The sequence below is a fragment of the Ptychodera flava genome, chromosome 14, assembly GCF_041260155.1.
Source record: "Ptychodera flava strain L36383 chromosome 14, AS_Pfla_20210202, whole genome shotgun sequence".
Taxonomy (NCBI): Eukaryota; Metazoa; Hemichordata; class Enteropneusta; family Ptychoderidae; genus Ptychodera; species Ptychodera flava.
In genome coordinates, this window is record NC_091941.1 from 21,485,608 (window position 1) to 21,509,485 (window position 23,878).

At 39.7% G+C, this 23,878-nt stretch overlaps 1 protein-coding gene across 1 annotated transcript in view; it reads right to left on the reverse strand.

The window, feature by feature from the left end:
* The window catches only part of LOC139149731 (uncharacterized), a 53,239-nt gene that overhangs the window by 12,513 nt on the left and 16,848 nt on the right, over nt 1-23,878 (reverse strand). The window contains exons 3-10 of the mRNA XM_070721683.1: nt 23,563-23,694; nt 20,023-20,217; nt 18,868-18,901; nt 16,631-16,775; nt 16,208-16,321; nt 15,105-15,170; nt 14,238-14,381; nt 13,860-13,970 (exon numbers count right to left, since the gene is read on the reverse strand). Coding sequence (XP_070577784.1) covers nt 13,860-13,970; nt 14,238-14,381; nt 15,105-15,170; nt 16,208-16,321; nt 16,631-16,775; nt 18,868-18,901; nt 20,023-20,217; nt 23,563-23,694 — 941 coding nt within the window. The remainder of the gene's footprint in view (nt 1-13,859; nt 13,971-14,237; nt 14,382-15,104; nt 15,171-16,207; nt 16,322-16,630; nt 16,776-18,867; nt 18,902-20,022; nt 20,218-23,562; nt 23,695-23,878) is intronic.

Here is a 23,878-nt window from a genome sequence, read left to right on the forward strand (position 1 = left end):
CATGGTACTTGTCAAGTACTACGTAAGTTCCTGTCCATGGTACTTGTCAAGTACTACGTAAGTACTAACGTAAGTATTTACGAAAGTTATTCAATAAGTACCATGGAAAAAGTCTTAATTTCTTGAAAGCCGAAAGTGTCAGTTTACCACCCCACTTCCACCCCCCACCTGGCCAAGTATTTATCATGTACTGTCGTAAGTAATGTTCACTTACTGCATCTTTTTCGGCCGTATGTGGATGAGGTGGTAACTCGGTTCCTGAACATATTAAGTTTGCAAGATCTTCAAAACGACTTCTCATGTTGCCATAGTCCGTTCTTTCGAGTCCCCCTTTTTCAGCTTTATCTATAAGTTCTGGTTGAAGTATAATGTACACAACTGACATGAGCCATAGACAAGTAACTTCAAAGTCCCTTTCGGAACCGTAGGGTTTCATAATGTCAAGTGCTCGTAGGTCAAACGAAGCATTATAAGCACACACAGATTCACAAGCGTTAAGAAGTTTGTGTAGGTTCTTTAGTGAGACTCGAGGTTGTTCTAGTTGTTCTTGACCAGGTGGGAAGTACGCTTTTTCAAGTTCCTCCTCCTTGAAACCGTCTATTAAAAATCCCTGGCTGCCGCCGCTCCATGCAATTCCAAAGTCAAAAGCTCGTGGATATTCTACTGGTCCGACTGTCTCGGTATCAATTGTTGGATTAAGTATATTCTTGAGAACGAGGGGGGTAAGAGCGTTCCGAATTACCAAACATGGAAGTCTGTAGTCGTGGCAAATTTCTAAGAAAGTCTGTTTGAACTTGTTGTGAATCTCTTCTAGTTCTTCTAAGGCGCCTATTTCGTACGACCTGGCTCGAGTCAACACATTCCGCCTGCAATAATCCCAAGGCATATCTTTGAATATGATAATGAAACTGGGTAAATGGTCAAATGCTCTAGAAACAATCTTTTTTTCTTCCGTTGCCACGCCCCGGATTCGAGAAAAAGTCAGATGTTGAATTATGGAAGAGTCACAAATAATGTATTGTTCTGAAGGGGTACCCCCCTCCCTCCTCCCAGCCTGACATTGTAAACTAAGAGTATGTTCTATAAACTGATTCTGAAAATCGGCAATCGAAACGTGGCGCCCATTATAAAAGTCGGCAATGTTGCTGGAAAAACTAGTGTCAAATTCTGGTACGTGATACGGATCCAAATTTACTGCATCGTAACTCTTACCACTTCCAGTTGGTCCATTTATGAATATGTATGACATTTTAGTATACTATATCATAGAAAAAAATTTTTTAAATTATTTTTTATTAAGATATATACGATAAGACAATGACAATCCTTTCTATTTCAACTGCAATAAAAATACTTGAAACCGGAGAAGAGAATATTCAAATCAGTGACGGCAAACTCATATTTGGTGAATCTTTGGTAGATCCTATTATATATGTAGACAGTGAGCTAGAAGTGGTTTTCAACATCGGACCTAAATATGGATCCAACGATCCTGCTACATGCGATGAAATGTGTGTTCGTTGGCAACCGAGTCTTCAAAAGTTTACTGATTTAATAATATTCCGTACCCTAGGTGAAAGTTTCGATGCAAGCACTGCTAAAAGTTATGCTGCAAGCCTGGCCGCTCACTCCAAGAATACTACCGGATTTTACAATCCATCTAAGTGTATCAGAAGCGAGGGAGCGGGGCGCAGCCAGTGGCGTATTTTAAATTTCAGTTTAAAAGAGGGAGAGGGAGAAATCACGATTTCGCTACATGTATTGATATGGTTCAAGAAATTGACTGCGGTTTTAAAACAGTGAGTCCATTGCCAGTCCGAGAAAATCCTGCTATTGTACCTCGTAATATCCGAAAAGGTAGTAAGATAGAATTCTTAGCATTTAAACCGCGCTTAAGTAAGCGTGCTCTTTCTTTTTCACTGTTGAGAGGTTATTTTGTGCTGCGCCTAATAAACCAGAAATTCAAGATGCGGAAGAACTAGTCGACTTAGAAAGATTAGGCGAGATATATAAACAAATAAATGCTGCCAAAAATATTATAGTGGATTTTGATGACCTATCATAGAATAATTATTTTTTCATTTTAAAAAATTTTTAGGATAGTATATATCATAAAGATTATTATGGCCCGTCGATTACATACAGCATTCAAGGGAGCAGTTTTACGAAAGAATTTCCTGAAGTCAAGCGAGTCAAGGATATCGGGGAGCTGGTGGATATTGAAGGTATGGTTAAAGAACGAAAGATGTACTCTGTTTATACCGAAATGGAAGTCAAATTATCGGATCCGAAAACTGGTAATACACAACCGCGTTCATTGTATGTTAAATTAAATGATACATACACAAAAGATGTAAGAGGATCGGGATCGGATGTGGGGCAACAATTAATAGATCGCTACGATCGTATGCTTGATACAATTGAAAATGTTGAGGGTTCTGGTCTCGTTCTCGAGGAGATACTTAATTTTGAAGTAATTCTAGTAGAAGTTTTACTCGGGGCTGGCCCGGAACGGATTCAACTTCCCAGATGGTTAAAAATAAGCATTGTGTTAGCGATCTGGTGCTACCTTCGGGCAGCGAGAACTGTTTTCAATACGCCATCGTAGCAAGTTTAAAGTTGGCCGACCCCGAGTTTCGTGAAAAGAAATGTGGTCAGGTAAGGAGAAAATGGAATACGTACGCCCCATTTATGGCTGACTACTGTTGGGAAGGTATTCCCTTTCCTACGCCCGCCGATCTGACTGTATTCAGGCGCTTCGAGCAGCAAAATCCAGGCATCAAACTTCAAGTATTTCAGATCTACGAAAATGATCCCGCCCCCCGTCCGACATAACTGTGTTATATAGTGCCCATTCCGAAGGTGAAGCCGATAGGAATCAAATAGCAAATATCTTACTGATAGTTGGCGAAGACGGCGGCCGTTCTCACTTCGTACCAATTACTGCGGAAAATCGCCTTCGTAATTCTCGTACTAATCGAAAGAATGAGCGCAGACGGAAGTGTATTTGTATGGTTTGTAAAAGAGGTTTTAAGTCAACAGAAGAATTAGAAAAACATCAGGTATACTGTGGAACAGACACTGCCCAGCCAGATTTTCCTAAGGAAGTGTGTCAATTTGAAGGACATCGGAAGAAGGTTCCTTCTCCCTACGTCGTCTATGCAGATACTGAGGCAATTATTGAGAAGGGGACCGGCCGGCACATTCCAATTTGTCTTTCGTATGTTATGGTGGAACGGGGGTGGGGACCTTCGGAACGAGGCCCGGGCCGACCCACTGTTTATGGTAAAAGAACATTCACAGGTCTCTCCTGTGTTACAGACTTTCTAAAGGATATGAAAGAACGGGCCGAGTATTATTCTAAATCGTATTATTGGAAAATAATACCGATGAGGGATCCTTCTAATTACCGGCGCGACGGATGTGATCCAGTCTGTATTGCATGTGGAGAGCCGGCAGGATACCGAGTAGTGAAGGAGGAGGCGACCTTCTATTGCGAAGGATGCCGGCCGTCGAGAACCATTCCTATCTACTTTCACAACCTCAAGGATACGATGGTTCTTTTATTTTGAAAGAATTACATGAAATCGTTACCGAAGGAGATGATGGGGGTTCCGGACCAGAGCCTAAAATCATAGCTAAGACGAGCAATGGAGGAATTATGGGTCTCTCGAAAACATTTATTTTTCAACGCCTCAATTGTTGTTGCCGGAGGGAAGAGGGAGATAAAGAGACGTTTCTTTTCTATAAAGTTTATGGACAGTGCTCAGTTGATGATGGGGTCATTGGCGAAGTTGGCAAAAACTGTGCCGGAGGATGGGTGGACGGCGGCGCCACTTTCGTACCCGGACATTCAAAGGGCGAAAGGTTTCTTCCCCTACGAATATTTAGACTCGGTTGACAGACTGGGAGAGAACCAGCTCCCGGAGAGGGGGGAATTTTATAGCGAATTGACGGAAGAGGGATTTCTGAGTCTGATTACGAACATGCATTAAGAGTATGGGACGAAGTTGGATGTAAGACGATTCGTGATTATATGGAATTCTATTGTGAGACGGATGTTCTACTTCTTGCTAATATATTCGAAAATTTTCGCGACACATGTTTAGAAGCATATAAGTTAGATCCGGCCCATTACATGTCAGCGCCTGGCTTGACATGGGATGCTATGTTACTTTACACGGGTAATAAGTTTAAACTCATTCAAGATGCTGAGCAGATGACTTTCGTACAACGGGGAATACGAGGAGGTATCAGCCAGTGTAATATTCATTATTACAGACAAATCATCCGGCTTACGCTGGCGCGAATTACGATCCAGAGAAGCCGGTGACCGAAATAAAATATCTCGATGCAAACAATCTCTACGGCTGGGCAATGAGTCAACCAATGCCTACGGGCGGACTTCATTGGATGACGATGGAAGAGTGGGAGGAATGGGCCGCCGGCGGAGCGGGTTCCGGAGCTGGCGGAGCGTGGGGACCTGGTTCCACCTTTCCACCAAGTTTTCTAGAAGTAGACTTAGAATACCCAGCCGAATTACATGAAGAACACAGCGATTTGCCATTAGCACCGCATCACTATGAATTTCCGAGGCAGGGCGGTCGACTGATTACAAGTGTGATGGATAGAGAGAGATACGTCTTACACTACAAGTTGCTGGAATTCTATCTTCGGATGGGAATGAGATTGAAAAAGATTTATCGGGTGCTTGCTTTCGATGAAGCTCCATGTCTCGCGAAATATATCGACTTTAACACTAAAATGAGGGCAAACGGGAAGACAGATTTTGAAAAGAATTTCTATAAGCTGATGAATAATGCAATGTTCGGTAAGACAATAGAAGATGTTCGAAAGTACAGAGACTTTAAATTTGTTTCGGACTGGAACGGCACGGATAGTGGACGTAAAAGATTCAGAAGTATAATCCAAAGATGAAACATATAACTTTCATAACTTCCGAAGAGGATGGCGATTCCTGCGACAGTGCCCTACTGGAACTGAAAACGGATGAGCATAGATATGTAAAACCAGTTTTCATCGGCGCCGCAGTACTGGAACTTTCTAAGCTGCTTATGTATGAGACGCATTACAATTACTTTCGGGCCCAGTTCCCTGGAATACGATTAGCCTACATGGATACTGACAGTTTTGTTTACAGTGTACCGATCCCGGACCCGGACGTAACTTTCAATGATATAGTCCGAGAAGATGTTGAAAAGAATGGTGAGAAGTCTATATATGATACTAGTGGGATGAGCGGCCCCGCCCCCAACTTTCCGAAGATTAATAAAAAAGTGATAGGTAAATTTAAAGATGAGTTGAATGGTGAACCTATTCTTGATTTTGTCGGCATACGCTCGAAAGTGTATGCTTTTCGAACTCCAACTTCGGAGACGAAAAAAATAAAGGGGTGAAAGATGTTTGTGTTAGAAAACATTTAAACTTTGAAGATTATAAAGATCTATTTGAAACTGGGAAGAAGCCGGAGCCGGCACAGTTTGTACAGTTTGTACGGAAAAAGGCTGGAGAAATCCGTAGTGAAAAGCGCAGTAAAATCATGATGGCGCCAAATGATATCAAACGTGTGCAGCTATACAATCCAGACACAGGCGAATGGCTGGCAGAAACATGGCCGATAGGACGGACGACGGGTCATGGTTAATATTGTAAAGACATTAATCTACTATTTTCAATAGAGACTAGGGCATCACTGATAACATAAATGTGGGCAAATATATTATCATTGTGAGCGTCGTCGCCACCCCACGCGGTATCTTTCTTCAGGATCTCAAGTTGAATTCCGTCCTTTGTGTTCATTACTTTTAAACCATTTCCATGAAACTCAATATCTTTAAAGCTACGCAGATCGATAAATAGACAGAATTTATTCTTCAAATAATCGGCCTCATCTATATCAATTTCACACCAATCTTTATCTTCAGCAAAATACCGTCGTGTTTCTTTCCAAAATTGTCTTGGTATCATCTTCTGAGCGTACACTTTATTTGCAATGCCTTCGATTGATACAGACACAGATTCAATGGATGGGTTAAAGAAAAGTTCACTGTTCATTTCTGCCTGATTCTGATTTTTAGTGAAGAGTATAGCGATACCTCTAATGCTACGTCGTGGTACATTATATTTTCATTGATAACCGTGTCCGATTCTTTGAATGGGATTGTTCTAAAATAATGTATATGCTCGTAAAGGTAACTTTTTCCACCGTTGTAATAACCAGCAGTTGACCTCGCGAGATCGAGGTCAGAAATTGTCTCGTATTCCATTTGAATGTTTTTTAATTTATAATGGTTGTAACAACCTGATTACTGACAAGTAATTGGGGGGCGGGTGCCAACGTAATTTCCCATTCAATATGACTCCCTAACGCTTTTGGATATGCAACTCCATGACCTGTTATTAGGGGTGAGTGAGACGAATAGCATATTTTGTTTTATATGTGTCGAAAAGTAACTTATCGCCCACGACGTTTTGATCTGCATCGGTAGAACCGCTTCTCAATTTTCTTAGATTTTCGTTCTGAATTCCGTACAGTGTCATGTTAGTTCTCTCCTTTTTATGTTTGAAGAGATCGCGATAACATTCAATAAGGTTATATTTATTCAAATCGAAAAGTGTCTGACCCTCAAATGTGAGTTTCATACGCTCCACCAAATTTTTTGCAACATTTTGTACTACTCGGTTATTCATCTCCCATTACTTCGAGATCAAAAACCAGGTCGAAAGTATCTGGAACTAAGAGTACTCCGCTTTCTAACTTCGGACATCGTATGATAAGTGTCTGGCCTGGATCTGCCTCACTTGGATTATGAGCAATCACATGATGAGTTCTTTCTGACTTCGTTCCATTCGGTATTCGGTTGGTGAAAGTCGGTGATAATGTTCTATCGTACCCCATTTTCGTGTAATGTATATAGTAGAAGAAAAAAAGAAAATAATCACATCTTTACGTAAATATTTCCGTCTGACTGAAAGATAAATCGATTGCCTGTGTCGCGAATCAATCGAAGAACCCAATATTCTTGGAGATGATGAGCCTCTTGGTCATCCTCAGTATCCTGGAATACAGCTATGAATTCTAGTCGCTTAAAGAAGTTAGTCTTTGACATTCCTTCACGAAAGCTAAAATGTTATGATAAAGATTATCATCTTTGAGTCGGACACCTGGATTTGCTCGAAGGATATGTCGATTTACTCGTCGGAGTTTGCACCATTCCAATTCGACAGAGAAACCAAACAGGTCTTTATTTTTAGAAAGAAACTTTGCAATATTCTTTTCACCAAACATGTCGATGCCGTAGGGGTGTCATATATTAATACATAATTTATTTATAATGACTAATGTTAAACCAGTTAAAATATCCATAGCTGTTCTCCGACAAATCCGACCACCGATCCTGCTGTTTTTAATAGAAAACTGACGAGGGAGCCGATTAAACCTGGTATTGCAGCAGCACTTTTTGCGGCCAAGGTTTTTAACCATTCGCCAAATTGCTTTACAATTTCTTTCGCTTTTGTATAACTTTGGGCGGACCTGACCAACCCGCCAGTTTGCTCCTCCTCCTCCTCCTCCTCCTCCTTTAGTCACAGCTAGGGCAATTGTTGATATTGTCATTCCAAGGGCAGTCAGTATTGCAGCGATTGTTATACCATTTCGTTTAAATAACTCTGTCAGCTTCAGCCTGAGTGATAATTCTGGATCAGAAATTACATCACAAGAGACCTAGTCGTAGCCAGACTTTCACGTGCCTCACTGATCTTACCATGTTCGTATTCAATTCGATTGTCAACTTTAGCTTCTCTTGTTATGAGTTCAGCTAGTAGTTTCTCGTCTTTTTCTTTTCCTTGGGTGCTCGTTTCAGGATCCTTTAACTGTTTTTCAACTTCTCTTTTCTCTAGCCTTATTTTGACTTTTTCGTTGTTAAGGTCGCTAATACGCATATTCGCAATCCTCAATTCATCATTAATAGCTCTATATTCAGGGTTTTCATTATTCCATTTTTCGATTTTATTTTCGATAGTACGTATTTCATCGGCATTATCGCTAAAATTTTCTCGTAAATTTGTTATTCTATCTCTGAGTCGTCAATGTCGTATGGTTTCAGTCTATCGGCCGCCCTTTTCAATAACATTTTTGTTTCATTATCAGTCAATTCTGTTACAAAATCTGGATCTATTCCTAATATATCTTTTTTAAATTCTGCAGCTCCCTTACCTTTTATTGAGGAGGGCATTAAAGACTTCGTGCCTTTATTTGATGTCAGCCTGGCTTCTCGATAATACAGCTCTCCATCCCTAATACTAGTATTCGTATGCATTAATTCTCGTTTAGCGCATCAGTAATCCTATTACTATCTAAGTATTGGTTAGCCGTTATATCTGTAAGTTCTTCTCTCTGTCTAAACAACGACTCACCTGCGGGTCTGTCGCTTGAGCCGGCCTGGAAAGGCTCGGCTTCTGCAAGGGTATTATCGCCGATAAAAGATGTTCAGCAGTAGCATCATCGTCATTCAAATTTGTATTAACGAAATCCTGGAATGGTATATCTTCTCCTCCTTCTGCCATATTGTATTTCTATATTACTACAATTATTTTTTATCCCCCCTTACATATACAGTAAAAATGCACATCTCAGTTGTTGAAAGCGTTGAACATTGGCTGATTACATAGAAAGAACAAGTGCTGCATATCGACGAAGTTATAAATTAATGGTCGAATTGATATGGCTCTCAATATTACTAAGGGAATTCTTGTAAGCTCTGCTGTAATAGCAGCAATTCCAACAGTTCCGGTACTGTTAGCCTTAACTCCTATACCTGGCGTCGTTATTGATGTAATACAAGGAAAAACGGGAGTATCAAAAAGAAGAGAGAAGTATAAACATTATTACGTTCAATATAAACAGCTGCTTACACAAATACAAGAAAAAGGCGCAACAACAGAGGCTCCGGGGTCAGAACTTATTCAGAACATATTTCATCAGGCGCTAGAAATACAAAAACAAGAAGGATTTAGTCCGCCGCTGGAGCGATATCTACGATATTATGGATTGAATGGATATGAAAGTTAGATTCAGAAAAAATTCCACAGAAAATGTTTCTGAAAACTGTAGAATGACAGACATTGAACATGACATCACAAGTTGCTAAGCAACTGGAACGGTATTGCGAAATTCCCTACTGGAAAGTCCCTGCCTGAAAAGGTATTGCGCAACAGTGTTCCGGTAGGGTAGGGGAAAATCTCGTTCCGACGACTCCAACATAGTGAAAAGGGACCAGCCAGCAGATAAAATTCACATCCGAGAATCGTCTTCGGAACCGTAACCGAAGGGTTGCCTTTGTAAGAGCAGACCGGCTCCGGTACGGCTCAGTCAGAATCTATCTAACAAATGAGAGAGAGAATAGAATGTCGTTCCGTTTTGATAGTGGGGGTGAGTCATAGCTACTGTATTGCGCAAGTCCAGGACCTGACTCAGCAGGGAATTTCCCCGCTTAGTTCAGGACAATGCACTGCTGCACCAGCGTGAGTGAGTTCATATATAGGTCAGGGTCACACTTTAGTTACATGGATGGTTAATTTTTCCTTCGCTTCATGTAGATAAATGAATAAAATGGGTGTAAAATTCTTACTTAATCCCAGTTGACCACTTTTATTTTACTACTTCTATGGCGAACAATATAATTTTCGAATTTGGAAATAACTAAGCCGGTGAAAAGTTTTCGTACACCAAGAACTTTAAAATGAGCCCCCGCAAGTTGTATATCAAAAATAATTGTAAAAGTTTCAGAGTCCAAAAATCTGTCCCCAAGGCGCGTTCTACCTTAATGGGCCAGTAGCCCTAACTTTCGACGATTTTTTTCCAGAGTTTGTTTTTCATGTCTACCATAGTTTTTTGCTCTACTCCCCAACGCATGTTTAGATACACGGTGTCGAGTTTGTGAATTCAGCCTGTACATGTGTAGACTGTATTGTTATTGTTGAAAAGTGAATCCTGGTCCGAACTAGAATTGAAATGTAACACGATTGGAACTAATTTGGGATAATTGGATATCGTATTAATATTGGTTTAAGGTTCCAAGACAAGAAATTGACCTTTTTAATCTAACAATTCTCTGGTGGTTAATAAGCTAAGAACCCCTGTAAATTATACATTTTCTGAAAGCCTAGATATAGGGGAACATTTTGGTAATCACAGTGTCACCATTGTTTACATAACAATCATGTGAGAGGTAATTTGCATAACCTTACAAAAATCAGTTTTCCCTATGTTTTGTCTCAATACTTCAAAATATCTGACTCAAACTTGCTGGAATGCAAGCTGTCACAACGCTCTTCCAAAGTGTGTCTCAGATTTTTTTTTATCTTGCTTAGTTTTTTTGAGCACAATTTTAAAGAAATTAACTAGGGTTAAATTCACCGCTCTGGAAGTTTTTTGGGCATAAAAATTGTTTAAGAAGGTTTAAAAAAAATTCTGAGACACTCTTTGGAAGATCCTTAGGACAGCTTGCATTCACACAAATTTTAGCCAAATATCTCAAAGCATTGAAACAAAACATAGGGAAAACCGATTTTTGAAAGGTTATGCAAATTACCTGTCATGTGATAGTTATGTAAACAATGGTGACACTATTGTAACAAAAATGTTCCCCTATATCTAGGCTTTCCGAAAATATATAATTTACAGGGGTTCTGAGCTTATTAACCACTAGAGAATCGTTAGCTTAAAAGGTCAATTTCTTGTCTTGGAACCTTAATCAGCAAATGTGTAAGCTTGTCTACTTTTCCTTTTTTGCAATTCACTTATTTTATGAGTGATTTGTAATATCTCTACTTTCAGCTATATGGCACCTATCACTTTTGATAAATGTGAACAATTAAAAGTAGACTGGTTCAAGTCTGTGATTTGTGAATGTTTGAGTGGAGTGAACGCAATGATTTGTATTTTGCTTTCATGTGAAACGCGCGCGTGAGTGGACGCGATGAGTAGGGTGAACGCGATGAGTGGAGTGAACGCTATACAGCGGAGTTTCACCCGGAATCCGGCAGAAACTAACTCACTACTGCGCAGACTCAAACGTGACGCATTCAATCGCTGGGAAAACCTGGCGTGAGCTGCCAAATTCCGGATAGGTTTGTACGAAATAGGAGAGACACAAGAGAAACTATTATAAATGATTTTATTTTTTTTTAAATTCACCGACTTGAACACAGTCTAAATTAAAAGCTGCAATTATCCCAAATTAGTTCCAATCGTGTTAACATTGTAAACAATAACAGTGCCTTTTTACACGTATAGACGCTGTTGACGAGCTAAATAGTCGGTGTTTCAACACGCTTCAAAGAGTAAGAGAATAACTTGCAATTGCTATACAAAGAACAAAAAACTCGTGAAAAAGTAATCAAAAGTTATAACTACTAGCCCCCTTAAGTTTATGGAATGTCTACAAAGCATGTCGGGTGAAGACAGTATATATAACTTACTCTGTTTGAACAATCATGTCTATCGCACCGTAAACACCTAGAGCGAGTTGACAGTCAATTAAAACCTTCCCGAATCCAATCGTTTGAAACTTGGATGAGAAAACCCGTTTCATAATCTTCAAAAAAGGGATGAAAATTGGCAGTTGATTTGTAACAGAAGGTTGTTTACGTGACGAGAATAGAATAAGTTCACGTGCTTGCATTTGACGAAATGAACATACAGTATTGGCTTATTATCAGTCAGGGCTTCGTAAATGGAATAAAGAAATTCCATGTATGATTGTTTTATTTGGTCATCTAGCGCTGTATTGCACAGCCTGCAAGCATGGGAGTAAACGCATACTGAATTTGTTGCGACGGGCTTCCTTAAATCCGATCACAATTAATCTAACGAAAAAACCTTACTAATTTGGGAGTAAAAACGATGCCGCACGAACTAGAGAAGACTCGAATGACTGGGCAGTTGCAGACAGTTTTACAAAGCATCCAAGACTGGCAATCATTTCCCTGTGAAAATTGACAAGGCGAATGAGCGGAATTACGCTACAATACCCAGTCCACACAATTTAATACACAAACATTCACTAGAATCTTTGAATAGCAGAATGTGCAAGCGTTCGACAGTAAACAGTTTTGACAATTTCCAGCAATGTTACAAATGAAGGTTTTTTTGTGGCACCTTCACTGAAAAGGCGTGAATCCTTCGCCTCGGCAGCACAGCTGTTTTATCACCGACCGCAAAATTAATGCCATTGTGAGACCCTTGTCAGCAATGGTCACCAAATAAGTCACCGTCAATCATGATTTTATTTTAGATCCTTCATAAAGCGGATCGCCACATAAGAATGTGACACCGTAGAATTTCAGGAGAACTACATCTGTCGTGCATTTATCGAGGTCGAAAGGAAACTGATGAGAGAGAGATTCGGCGAGCAACAAAGGATTTCTAACTGAGGGACAATAGCGCCTTAATGTTTATTATTAGTACGTTGGTACGCGGCTTTTGAGAATGTTTCTTTGTGGCGGTCTCCAAGCTACATGCAAAATATGTTTTTGAATCGCGAATAATCTGTTCTATTCGTCATCGGATAGGGCGAAGGCCGCTTGATTTTGACGCATTTATGGATGATTTGTTGTTGACCGTGAATTGAAACTATCTTGAAATAATTGCATGAGGGAAAACTATCTTGGAATAATTGCATGGGGAAAAAAGTATTATTTGGCTTCGTTAAGAATACTGTTTAACTTGTGACACAGTCAAATGTCCAATTTACACCCAATCATATTTCTCGACATGTACAAAAGACTCGGTATGAAATACAGGGAAAATAAATGCGAAAATTTCTTTCACAACTCTATTACCACCCAGGCAATTATCCGTAAATAGCGCTAACTGTGTCATAAACACAACAATTTACGACAAAAAGTGCCAACGAATAACTGCTGAAGGTATGGCGCCTAGATGTTCAAAACCAGGACGGGGCTCTGCAGACGCTCTCTCAAACACTCTATCCCTTGCTATCTGCCGTAACTTTTGATGCGACATTGAAAAACAAACCGAAAGGCCTTCGCCGACGTGCGAGCTCTCTGTCTTAACCTTAGTCCAACAACCTCTATGTTACACCGCCAAGGAATAGTAGCCGTGACGTTTTAAGTATTTTCATTATTTTTTTCTATACAATTAGTATGCTTTTTTCTTCTTCCTCTCAACCAGAGTGTGTTGAAACACTAAGTGTCAGCACAGACAAGGTTTTTTTTCTCGTCTATGGTGTCAGCCTTGACAACTCAACAGCACAGCATGCATGCAATGTTATTGTCGACAAATGTTAGGTAATCCCGTCAAGTCTTTCGCAATGACATTGGACATTCACTCACTCACAATCTGTGTTGATAAAGCTGAACACTCGGCGATTCAACATGAACTTGGCAGTGGAGCAGGAAATATTTGTGATCCAGCATGAGTGGAAAAGACCATCTAACAATATGTCTTGCCACAGGATACACGTGTTCCGCAGTACAAACGGATTCCCATCTCGATAGTGATATTCTTAGAGACACGACTGTTCCCATGTTTATCGAAAATAAGTCTTTGCATCATTAAGTTTACTTCACTGAAGTCGAAACTGAGCTACTTTTAGTGGCGACTTGTCCGTCATGGAATAGCTTCAACTTTATGATTCTGTATAATTCTCATCTGTTTCGTTCGCAAAAATCTCTCAGACTTTGTGAAATGCCCCCGCCATTTATCTGCTCACCGAAGGTGACCTTTGAGTAAAATTTCAAAGAAGACTGTGTCTTAAGAATTAGAGGAGAAACCGCTTCTACCCAGCCACCAGCCAGCGGTGAGTAGAACTTACTCTGAAAAATCCTGAATACGGGGAGTCCAAGTCGGCAACGATGTAACACAGCGCACTGATGGAAAACACAGTCATGATACAGAACGTCAATTCAAGCCTGTAAGACCGCGCCTGGGGAGAAATAGCAAAATCTGAGAAAATAATCTTATTAATTTGAATTAGTCTATCTCCAAGGAGTCGAAAAATGACAAACAAAATGATTTTATAACTGAGGTTCTACTTTTGAGTAAGCTTACATACAAGTACATCGTTATCATTTCTTGACCTACAGTCAATTGAATGACGTCAAACGGGTGAAAGGTCACTTTGATAATAATACAGTGTCTCAGGGGAATTCGAAATGAAAAATAAGTGTACTTCACATAGAATTTCCCTTACATCTATCAACATAACACCGAAGAAGGCCGTGAAGCTGAGCATCTCCAGGAATACCCATCTCACTGGATGCATCTTTTCTCCGATGAGATTGTGTCTTCCAAGGCTGGATGTATTAATCTTCATCATATGATCGATAACTTTTGGCTGAAAATGAATTGATTCCGTGCGTCAGATCCAATCTGAAATATGTAGCTTCTGCACGTGTGTCCAGAACAAAAACATGCACATAGCTATGCATGTACAAATTTCCTTATCCGGCTAACAACCAAACTCGGATACTTTCACCATACACCCATATAAATATGTACTTGTACATTTGCACTCACATGTGCACAAACTTAGAAACTTTCAAAACAAATGTTCTCCAGAGTATACAGTGTGGTTTCGTCATTGAGCGTCATACATATATTCAGAAGGACATACATATGTACAAACACGCTCACCCCGAACACATACATACATACATACATACATACATACACACACACATACATACATACATACATACATACATACACACACACACACACACACACACACACACACACACACACCTACCTACCTACCTACCTACCTACCTACCTACCTACCTACCTACCTACCTACCTACATACATACATACATACGTACATACGTACGTACGTACGTACGTACGTACATACATACATACATACATACATACATACGTACGTACGTACGTACGTACGTACGTACGTACATACATACATACATACATACGTACGTACGTACGTACGTACGTACGTACGTACATACGTACATACATACATACATACATACATACATACATACATACATACATAAAAACATTCAGCATATACTCAGACCAAGAGGTGGAACAGTTCTTACGACTAAAACTCTGTCTACAGACCACTCTTTTTGAGCTTCAGTTGCGGACTTCAACATCGGTAGAATCTGAAATGAAACCGTTGTTGAAATTGTGAGTTCCAAATTAAAATGACATTCTGAAATGATCATAATACGTAAAGATTATTTGATGATGGTGATGGTGATGATGGTGGTAATTTGATGTAGTGGTGACATTAAACAGAACAGAATCTGTCCCGGACTACAAGTCGCTGAGACTATATCATGCAAAACTTTGAGTACGTCTCGTGCATGCTGATATGTCGTTATCAGATGTTTTCAACTGTTAAAAAATCAACCATAAAAACAAAGATTCAAATTTACATGCTAACTGCGCGAGAAAGATACTCGAAGAAGTGGAATGAAAACACCTTCTAATCTACAAAGAGTATGAAGCATTCGGTTGTTGACGGTGATGTATCTATGTGTGGAGTGCATTCTTTACGTACATGGCCTATGCCAAGCAGTGTGTATAATTTTAATAGAACTCGGTTTGACATAAAAATAACATAAAACCATCAATGAGAGAGAGAGAGAGAGAGAGAGAGAGGAGAGAGAGAGAGAGAGAGAGAGAGAGAGAGAGAGGGAGAGAGAGAGTGGGGAGAGAGAGAGAGGAAGAGAGAGAGAGAGGAGGGAGAGAGAGAGAGAGAGAGAGGGGAGAGAGAGAGAGAGTGAGAGAGGGAGAGAGAGAGAGGGAGAGAGAGAGGAGAGAGGGGAGAGAGAGAGAGAGGGAGAGGGAGGAGAGAGAGAGAGGGGTGAGAGAGAGAGAGAGAGAGAGAGAGAGAGAGAGAGAGGAGAGAGAGAGAGAGTGAGAGAGGGAGAGAGAGAGAGAGAGAGAGGAGAGGGAGAGAGGAGAGAGAGAGAGAGAGGAGAGAGAGAGAGAGAGAGAGAGAGAGAGAGAGAGAGAGAGAGAGAGAGAGAGAGAGAGTGAGAGAGGGAGAGAGAGTGAGAGAGGGAGAGAGAGAGTGAGAGAGGGAGAGAGAGAGAGTGAGAGAGGGGAGAGAGAGAGTGAGAGAGGGAGAGAGAGAGATGGGAGGGAGGAGGGAGGGAGGGGAGAGATGAGGGTAACAACGATGGTTTCCTACTTTCCAAACTTGCCCGGAAGCTGTGGCCGATTTGAAATCCTTCGTTCCGGGTGCCTGCTGACCTTGAACTTGGAGAATAATGGAAATTGCCTCATCCTTCACGATCCGTAAGACCTGAAATTAATCAACAGCAAAAAAAAAAAAAAAAAAAACCCAGAAATTTAATTAATCGGCCTGTTCAATGTTCACTGACTAATATATATATAATTACTTTAATTCTCAGTAACTTATCCAAGTTTCTCGGTTACCAAGGTCTCCAAGAAGATAAGTTGGAATATTAGTGTTGATCTTCAGAGTTCGACGAAAGTCTATGACAATTCTTATTTAAATGATCACCTGCCCTCGGGCACATAGTCTATATGATTTTCGTCATGAGTACATGTACACGCGCCTGGTCCGTCGGCGCAAATGATGTGCACTCACTTCAAGTTTCTCCGATGTCAGCGGCGTCGACATGTGCATCACTAAAATCATTATCTGATCAAGCAAACTGACTTCGGCCGTCAGCGTCTTCTCGATGGAAACCTGCTTCTGCAGGGCGCCTTGTAGGGAGAACCCAAAAGAAATCCTGGAAAATAGATATTTGGAGACTATGACACAACGCATGTGACCTGAGTAATCCAATATTACTCAAACTTCTCTTTTAAGCTTCTCTCGTGTTTTAAATTTTCATTTGTTATTGAAAGGCATAGGAAACTTATACTTTTAATTAATACTTTTCCTGCAGTTCTTACCACACCAAGTAATGTAAGTACAAAACAACATACCTAGTACATACATAGATACATACATAGAAACATAGATAGATAGATAGATAGATAGATAGATAGATACATACATAGATACATACATACATACATACATACATACATACATACATACATACAACAGTCACACATATTTGTAGTAATGGTAAAAAGATTAACAATCTTCCTGTGTCCTTTTAAGAAAAAGCAATTTCTATGGAGACGGAAGCTAATTAGACGTCTTTTCGTGTCGGTTTTCAATGTCTGCTTGTCTCAAATTATCAGTGGAATTAGGTTCAACAGAACTTTATCAAGTCTTTGTCATTGCCGTTTCACTTATGCGTGTCCGAGTTTTTGTTATGCGACGACTATCGCGAACAATGCGGAAACGTGATTCTTTGAAAGACGATATTCAGCATTGCTTTTGGGACGAAGATTGGAATGAGGTGCACGATCTATTAACGCTAAAGGAGAGCTCAAGTGAAGGTGGGTGAATGTTCCAAACGAACGTGGAGACACCTGGCCGCCTCCAGGGAGGGCCAATTGAAGTCGGGCTTGCCGCAAAATAATTGTCTGTCCTGCTACCAATTAACCAAGCAATTAAACTATGTTTCGAGGGAAATCTTGTTTATCGTCTGCATAGAAAAAGCCCGAAGAGAAAATTTAGAATCTAATTGCCTATTTTCAATGCAAAAAAACAGCAATTTATTGAATGCATTAATTTTCAAAGCGATTAAATTCTTGTCTGCGGAACTAAAGTACACTTATTCAATACAAGACCCACACACCACAGGATAGCTCACATAAGATGCACTGGACGATTTAATAACAGATTAAGTCGAGGAAATAAACGAATCCGTATTGCTATTGTTTTGCAATGATATAAAGATTAAGTTATATATATATATATATATATTATATATATATATATATATATATATATATATATATATTATATGTGTGTGTGGTTTTTGTGTAGAGAAAGAGAAGAGGGAATGAAAAAATATGGAAAAAAGATAGAGTCATGTATCATATATTGTCATTTATAGTCATGTACATAATATATTAGTGGATACACATATGTGTGTCTCTCTGTCTGTCTGTCTGTCTGTGTCTATCTGTCCCTGTCTATGTTTTCAGGAAAGTAAAGAATAAAGTGGTCTGTGTGTGTGGAGAGCCGATCACCCAAATTCTGATCCATCTCCGTTGCTAGCCAGTTTGTGTCTTGATTGACTACGAAATTTTGCTGTTAACTTTCAAGGCTTTTCACAGCCAGGCTCCTGCGTACATCCTTGGTCTACTCCAGCCCCATATTCCAACTCGTACACTCCGTTCACAAAGAAACTTTTAACATCTACAAAACCATCACCTATGGTGGCCGAGCATTTTCATACGCTGTACCTAAACTATGGAACGCACTAGCTTTCGATATCAGAGAATCCCCAAACTTAAAAACTTTCAAAACACACATGTTTTTCCACAGAGCATACAGTATGGTTTACCCATTGAGCGTCATACATATATTCAGAGACATACATATGTACATACACGCACACCCCCGCACACATGCATACATACATACATACATACATACATACATACATACATACATACATACATACATACATACATACATACATACATACATACATACATACATACATACATACATACATACATACATACATACATGCATGCATACATACATACATACATACGCATGCATATATATATATATATATATATATATATATATATATATATATATATATATATATATATATATATATATATATATATATATATATATATATATGTAAACTCCCACTTCCACTAAGCGTGACTACTTCCTCGAGGATCGAGTGTAGTTGACAAATTATGACGTTTAATTATCATGGCAATAAGCTTACTTACGCGTAGACGAAACCCGAAGGAGCAAGAAAGCTGGCTGCAATTGAAAGCAAAAGTTTATAGTTTCAAAAGGAATGCAATGCGCTATTGGTTTGTATCCGTGCGGTGGATAGGCTCAGGAATGAAATTTTCAATTATGAAATTTCGGATTGTGGAGAATATTCCCTCCAAGGTTGAACATTCTACAATGTAAACTACATTGAATTGGTCAAACATAGTGCACACCGCTCAAAAAACCTACTGGTTCCACGTCCCGGGCAACTTTCGATTTATGAACGCTTCTACTTTGTTCGCTGTTGTAGTTTCGTAGGTTGCTATTGGCACGGTAGTGACGTCTTTGACGTGAAGGTCGTGACAATGCCCAAAAGAGAAAGTGATCATTGATCGGTATAAAATTGATTAGCTTAAATGTAGACTCAAAATTTATTATATGTTTGGCATTGATTGATAATCCCTAAGTAAATTAATGGAAATGGTAATTGACAGCAAATTTACCAGTTTCAATTAAAAAAAAAAAACATCGCGAACACGATAATTACTTTTGGAAAGTTTGCGGTCAAACGTCAGTCACTCGATCAGGTCAAGGTCATTGACCTTGACCTGCGTACAGGACCGTGCGTTCCCCGACACACACATATAAAACCTGCATGTGGCAAAAAGTTCATAAGAAAAAAGGACACGCTGCTGTTACGGTACCAAATTGGCTTGACGGGAGGTTTGTTTGTTGTGTTGGCGGTTGTAACTAGGAGACAGCTAATATTCCCATTAGAAATATACTGTTTTCATTTAATATCGATTGTCAGCGAGATTTTCAATTTTCTTATGATAACAGGCCGGGGGAAAAATAAAATAACGGAACAAGCCAAACGCTTCACAATCAACAATTTCCTTTATCGCGATTCTCAATACAAACAATTTCCTAATGTATTTGTCCTTCCCGGGAACATAGAGGCAGCATATTGAATAATCAAATTCAATTTCAAACATTTCGGAACCGGCAACTTCAACAGAATCGCTTTATCATAAGGTTGACGGAAAATGGCTCCAGTAACGACTGCAATAACCACGGAAACAAACAACAGATGCATCAATTATAAATTATGTACGCATTCTCTCAACTCGGAAAACTTATTCCATCAATTTTCATTCTTCTCTTACCGATAGCTTTGTTAATTTCCGGTGGATGTTCGAAGCTGGGCCAAAAGATCTTCGACAGCGGGTTGTAGAGGAACAGCAAAGCCGGCGCGAAAAGCAGAGCGATGACCGTGGGTAGGACGAGCTGCAACAGTGGAACCGGCCTGTTGAACATGTCCTGCAAATGGTCTATTGCTCTGATGTCATCGTCGCTCAGGACTGAAATAAATACAAATGTATAAGACAGTGTGTGAATGACACGTGTGGATATGTGAGACAACAGGTAGTGCGGCCAGATCAGACAACACTTTTCAGCCATCAGCAGTAACTATTTCATGTCTTTGTCCTTCATTCTGTTCAGCTTGCGAAGTACAATTCTTCGTTCTACCCCCAAAAATCATGTCAGGTGCCTGGCGTTTGATTTGTCAAGAAAAGTGAATGTGCACAATGCCCGACGTAACTGTTGACAATCAGCGGAATTTGAAGTCGGATTTGAGTTCATTTGTCAACGATAACATCTCGTATTGAGCACAATGCTTAGCGGCATACCTCAGAGAGCAAAGAATCAGAAAACTTTCTAGTTTTTTTTTAAAAACAAAACTCATGATGAAAATGTTTTGAAAAGGTCGCCGGTATTGTCCCGTTGATGTTAAATTTACAAAGTGTTGGTGTTAACTTCACAAAGCACGCGGAACAGACCGGCGCTTTTCGGTTGTCGCGACTTTAAAAATATTCAGAAACTACGATTAGAACTATTTCTCGATGCACGCATGAGTTGAAAACTATTTACTTTAATTAGATTAGAACAGAAATTCTACAGAAAGAAATTGTGTTAGAATCCCATAAACACTTTCACGCAACTGTGAAATATTTGATCTAATCATAAAAAACAAGAAAACTTAGCGGTAAACGGGTGAATTTCTTACATCTCTCATGCGAATGCAATTTCATCAGAATTATTCAAATCGTGTTCCGATTTAATTCTCTTTAAAATCCTAGAAAATTGAAAGGAAGTCCGGTTTCATGATAACGGGATTAGAACAATGCACACATGAGTTGAAAACTAGTAATTTTCATTTGATCAGAATACTCATGCCGCAGAAATAAAAGTTATGTCTAAATCCAGTAGTCACCTCTACGCAACTGTAAAATATTTGATCTGTTACAAAAACAAGGACGCTTAGCGGAAAACGTGAAGATTTCTTTCATCTCTCATGCCGATGCGATTACATTAAAATTATTCTGATGATGTTAAGATTCAACTCTCTTTAAATCCCAGAAAACTGGAAGGACACACAAATACACGTTCGCGTAATATATCTAGGTAGTTCGGTAATAACTTGAAACAAACACCGTATAATCACTTTTTTCCCCTTGGCGGATGCGAAATATCAACGGTGTGAGTTTCCTGTGGAGAATTCTAAATTGGATATTGAGATATGTATCTATTTTCAATAGAAAATTAATAGTTCTTAAAAACAAAGCAAACCCCGTCAATCAGAAAAACTCAGTATGACTACACTGTGTTGAAAACTTTGTTGATGTTTTTTCTCGCTCATGCGTTTCTTTAGTTCATATTGCCCGAGGAGTGATATTAAAAATGGGGGAAATTCTGAAGAGTAAATGTTTTTGAAAAATGCAGCTTTTCTGCTTTTCGCGTGTTTTTTTGAACAAAGTACAACAGGAACAACAGAGTGCCGAATCCATGACAAATTATATACATGTAACATCTGGCCAACTACTCCCAAGAGTCGATGTCTTACATGTAGGCCTAATCCCTAATGGCTGTCTTGAGAGTGCGTTCTGTTACCTAGATAAGTGATACAGAGAGCCATGGATCCACATGCATAGAACGCTCGCGGCTCACTACCCACAATGCTTTGCTGTATCAAACATCTGTAACTCCATTCTCGACAGATCTATGAGATCTATCCCGATGATCTGAGCAGATTTACGACAGAATCACTCTAATCTGTGTATAAAGTTTGCTAATAACTTCCCCACTGGTGTTTTTAGTAAAAAGGTACATGACTTTCCCGCACATACACATCGAACAGACACGCATATACCTAGGCAACAGCAGTTACAAAGCACCCGGATGTCGATCGGTGGAGAACTACCGTAGTATGTCAGTCAGACGATCTACCGATGGTGACATCAATGTTGTCTGACAAAGAAGAGACGTATAATGCATGGAAAGTACATATTCTTGAATGCTTTGTGAGGATTTTAGTCGGATATACTTAATGTGAACTAGATTTGACCTTCACATTGCCTCCTAAAGTAAAAGATGTTGATGATAACCCGGCAAGTGGTTTTACAGACACTCATTAAAAGAATAAAAAGACATGCATCGGGGGTATAACGGAAGGTTAACGGTGAAGCAAGGACTTTGCTTTGTTCGCAGATCTAGTCGAAACGTATTCAGCGATCCAATTTTCGTCAGGAAAAAACATCAAAGCCTTCAGTCGGATATTCATCTCAATGAATCTGATTTGCCAGCGTTCCAGAGATAATCGAGAAGTGGGACTCTGGCGTCTGTTTATGTGTAACTGTAGTATTTTGCAGATGTTTCTCCCCGTTATAATCCCAATTACAGACGTGCTTTGGTTGTAAAAGCGCGTTTTGACCCTTCTGCGCGACTATAAACAGCTTGCCCCGCAGTTAAAGCCTGGCGATGGCCGCAAGAAATTTCATATTTTGCTATCACGTCACGTTCCTGAGCTGAAGATAATGAGCTTTGGTTGAGTGAGTCACTTTGGCACTTTGTCATTTTGATACAAAAAAATCTACTGAGCTTCCCTGATTTGATTTCTCATCCGATCAAAACAGAGAATAATCAAAACATGACATCTGATGAGCATAATAACATAACAGAGAACATACTAACGGTATTTTATACAAAGTGTACTCACGAGTCCTGTTAATTATGCAAATCTGATGGTAATGATTCATTAACAATGGTGAATATTCATAGGGTCGCGCATCGTTTGTGAAACGATTTAATATCCGGCACTGGCATTCTGTATTTTCAAAAAATTATATTGTTGGGACAAATTTAACAGGCCATTATTCTATGCATTCGATGAAAAGGGCGCCCAAAGCGAAACTCACCGTCTACGGGGAACAGCATACAATTTACGATAATGGAATATTTTATTTCTAACATTAAAGGACAGAAGAATTGAATGTTTACAAGTACCTCGCCGATATTGCCTCGCTTTCGACATTTACGACCGATGAACAACTCTATGACAACGTTCATCTTCCCTGTACTCGGATAGGCAAAACAATTTAGAGTGATGTACTAGTTCGCCTGCTCGGTCTTGTGCCAGCGATGTATATGTGATGTTATTTTGATTTTGTGTTAGCTCGATGGCGTATAAAAAACATGAACAAGATTACTTTTTTTCACTTAGTGCAGCACTGTCATATATAGATGATGCAAATTTTTACGACTCGGAAAACTGGGTCACTTGCGTCCCAGCTCATTATCTTGTCTTGTACTACCAGACACTCGCATGTGAGCAGATCCTTTCTATAGTCAGAGATTCCTCAACTTACACTCATGTTTTGGTTTCTTGAGCTTGCTGTCGTCATCAAAGGCGTCGTTGTTGCGGGCCCACTTCGCCCGAGCGTTGTCCCTCTTCCGCTGCTTCTTGCGAAGTTCGGTGATGCCGATCGCCAAGCCAGCCCCTGTAATTACATCATCAATGCTATAGCGTTTTGTATTTCTATGAACTAGCGTGTGTGTGCGTGATATGAGAGAGAGAGAGAGAGAGAGAGAGAGAGAGAGAGAGAGAGAGAGAGAGAGAGAGAGAGAGAGAGGGAGAGGTTGACATTGATCGGTCTGACATCAATTTATCAGATCAAACTCGAT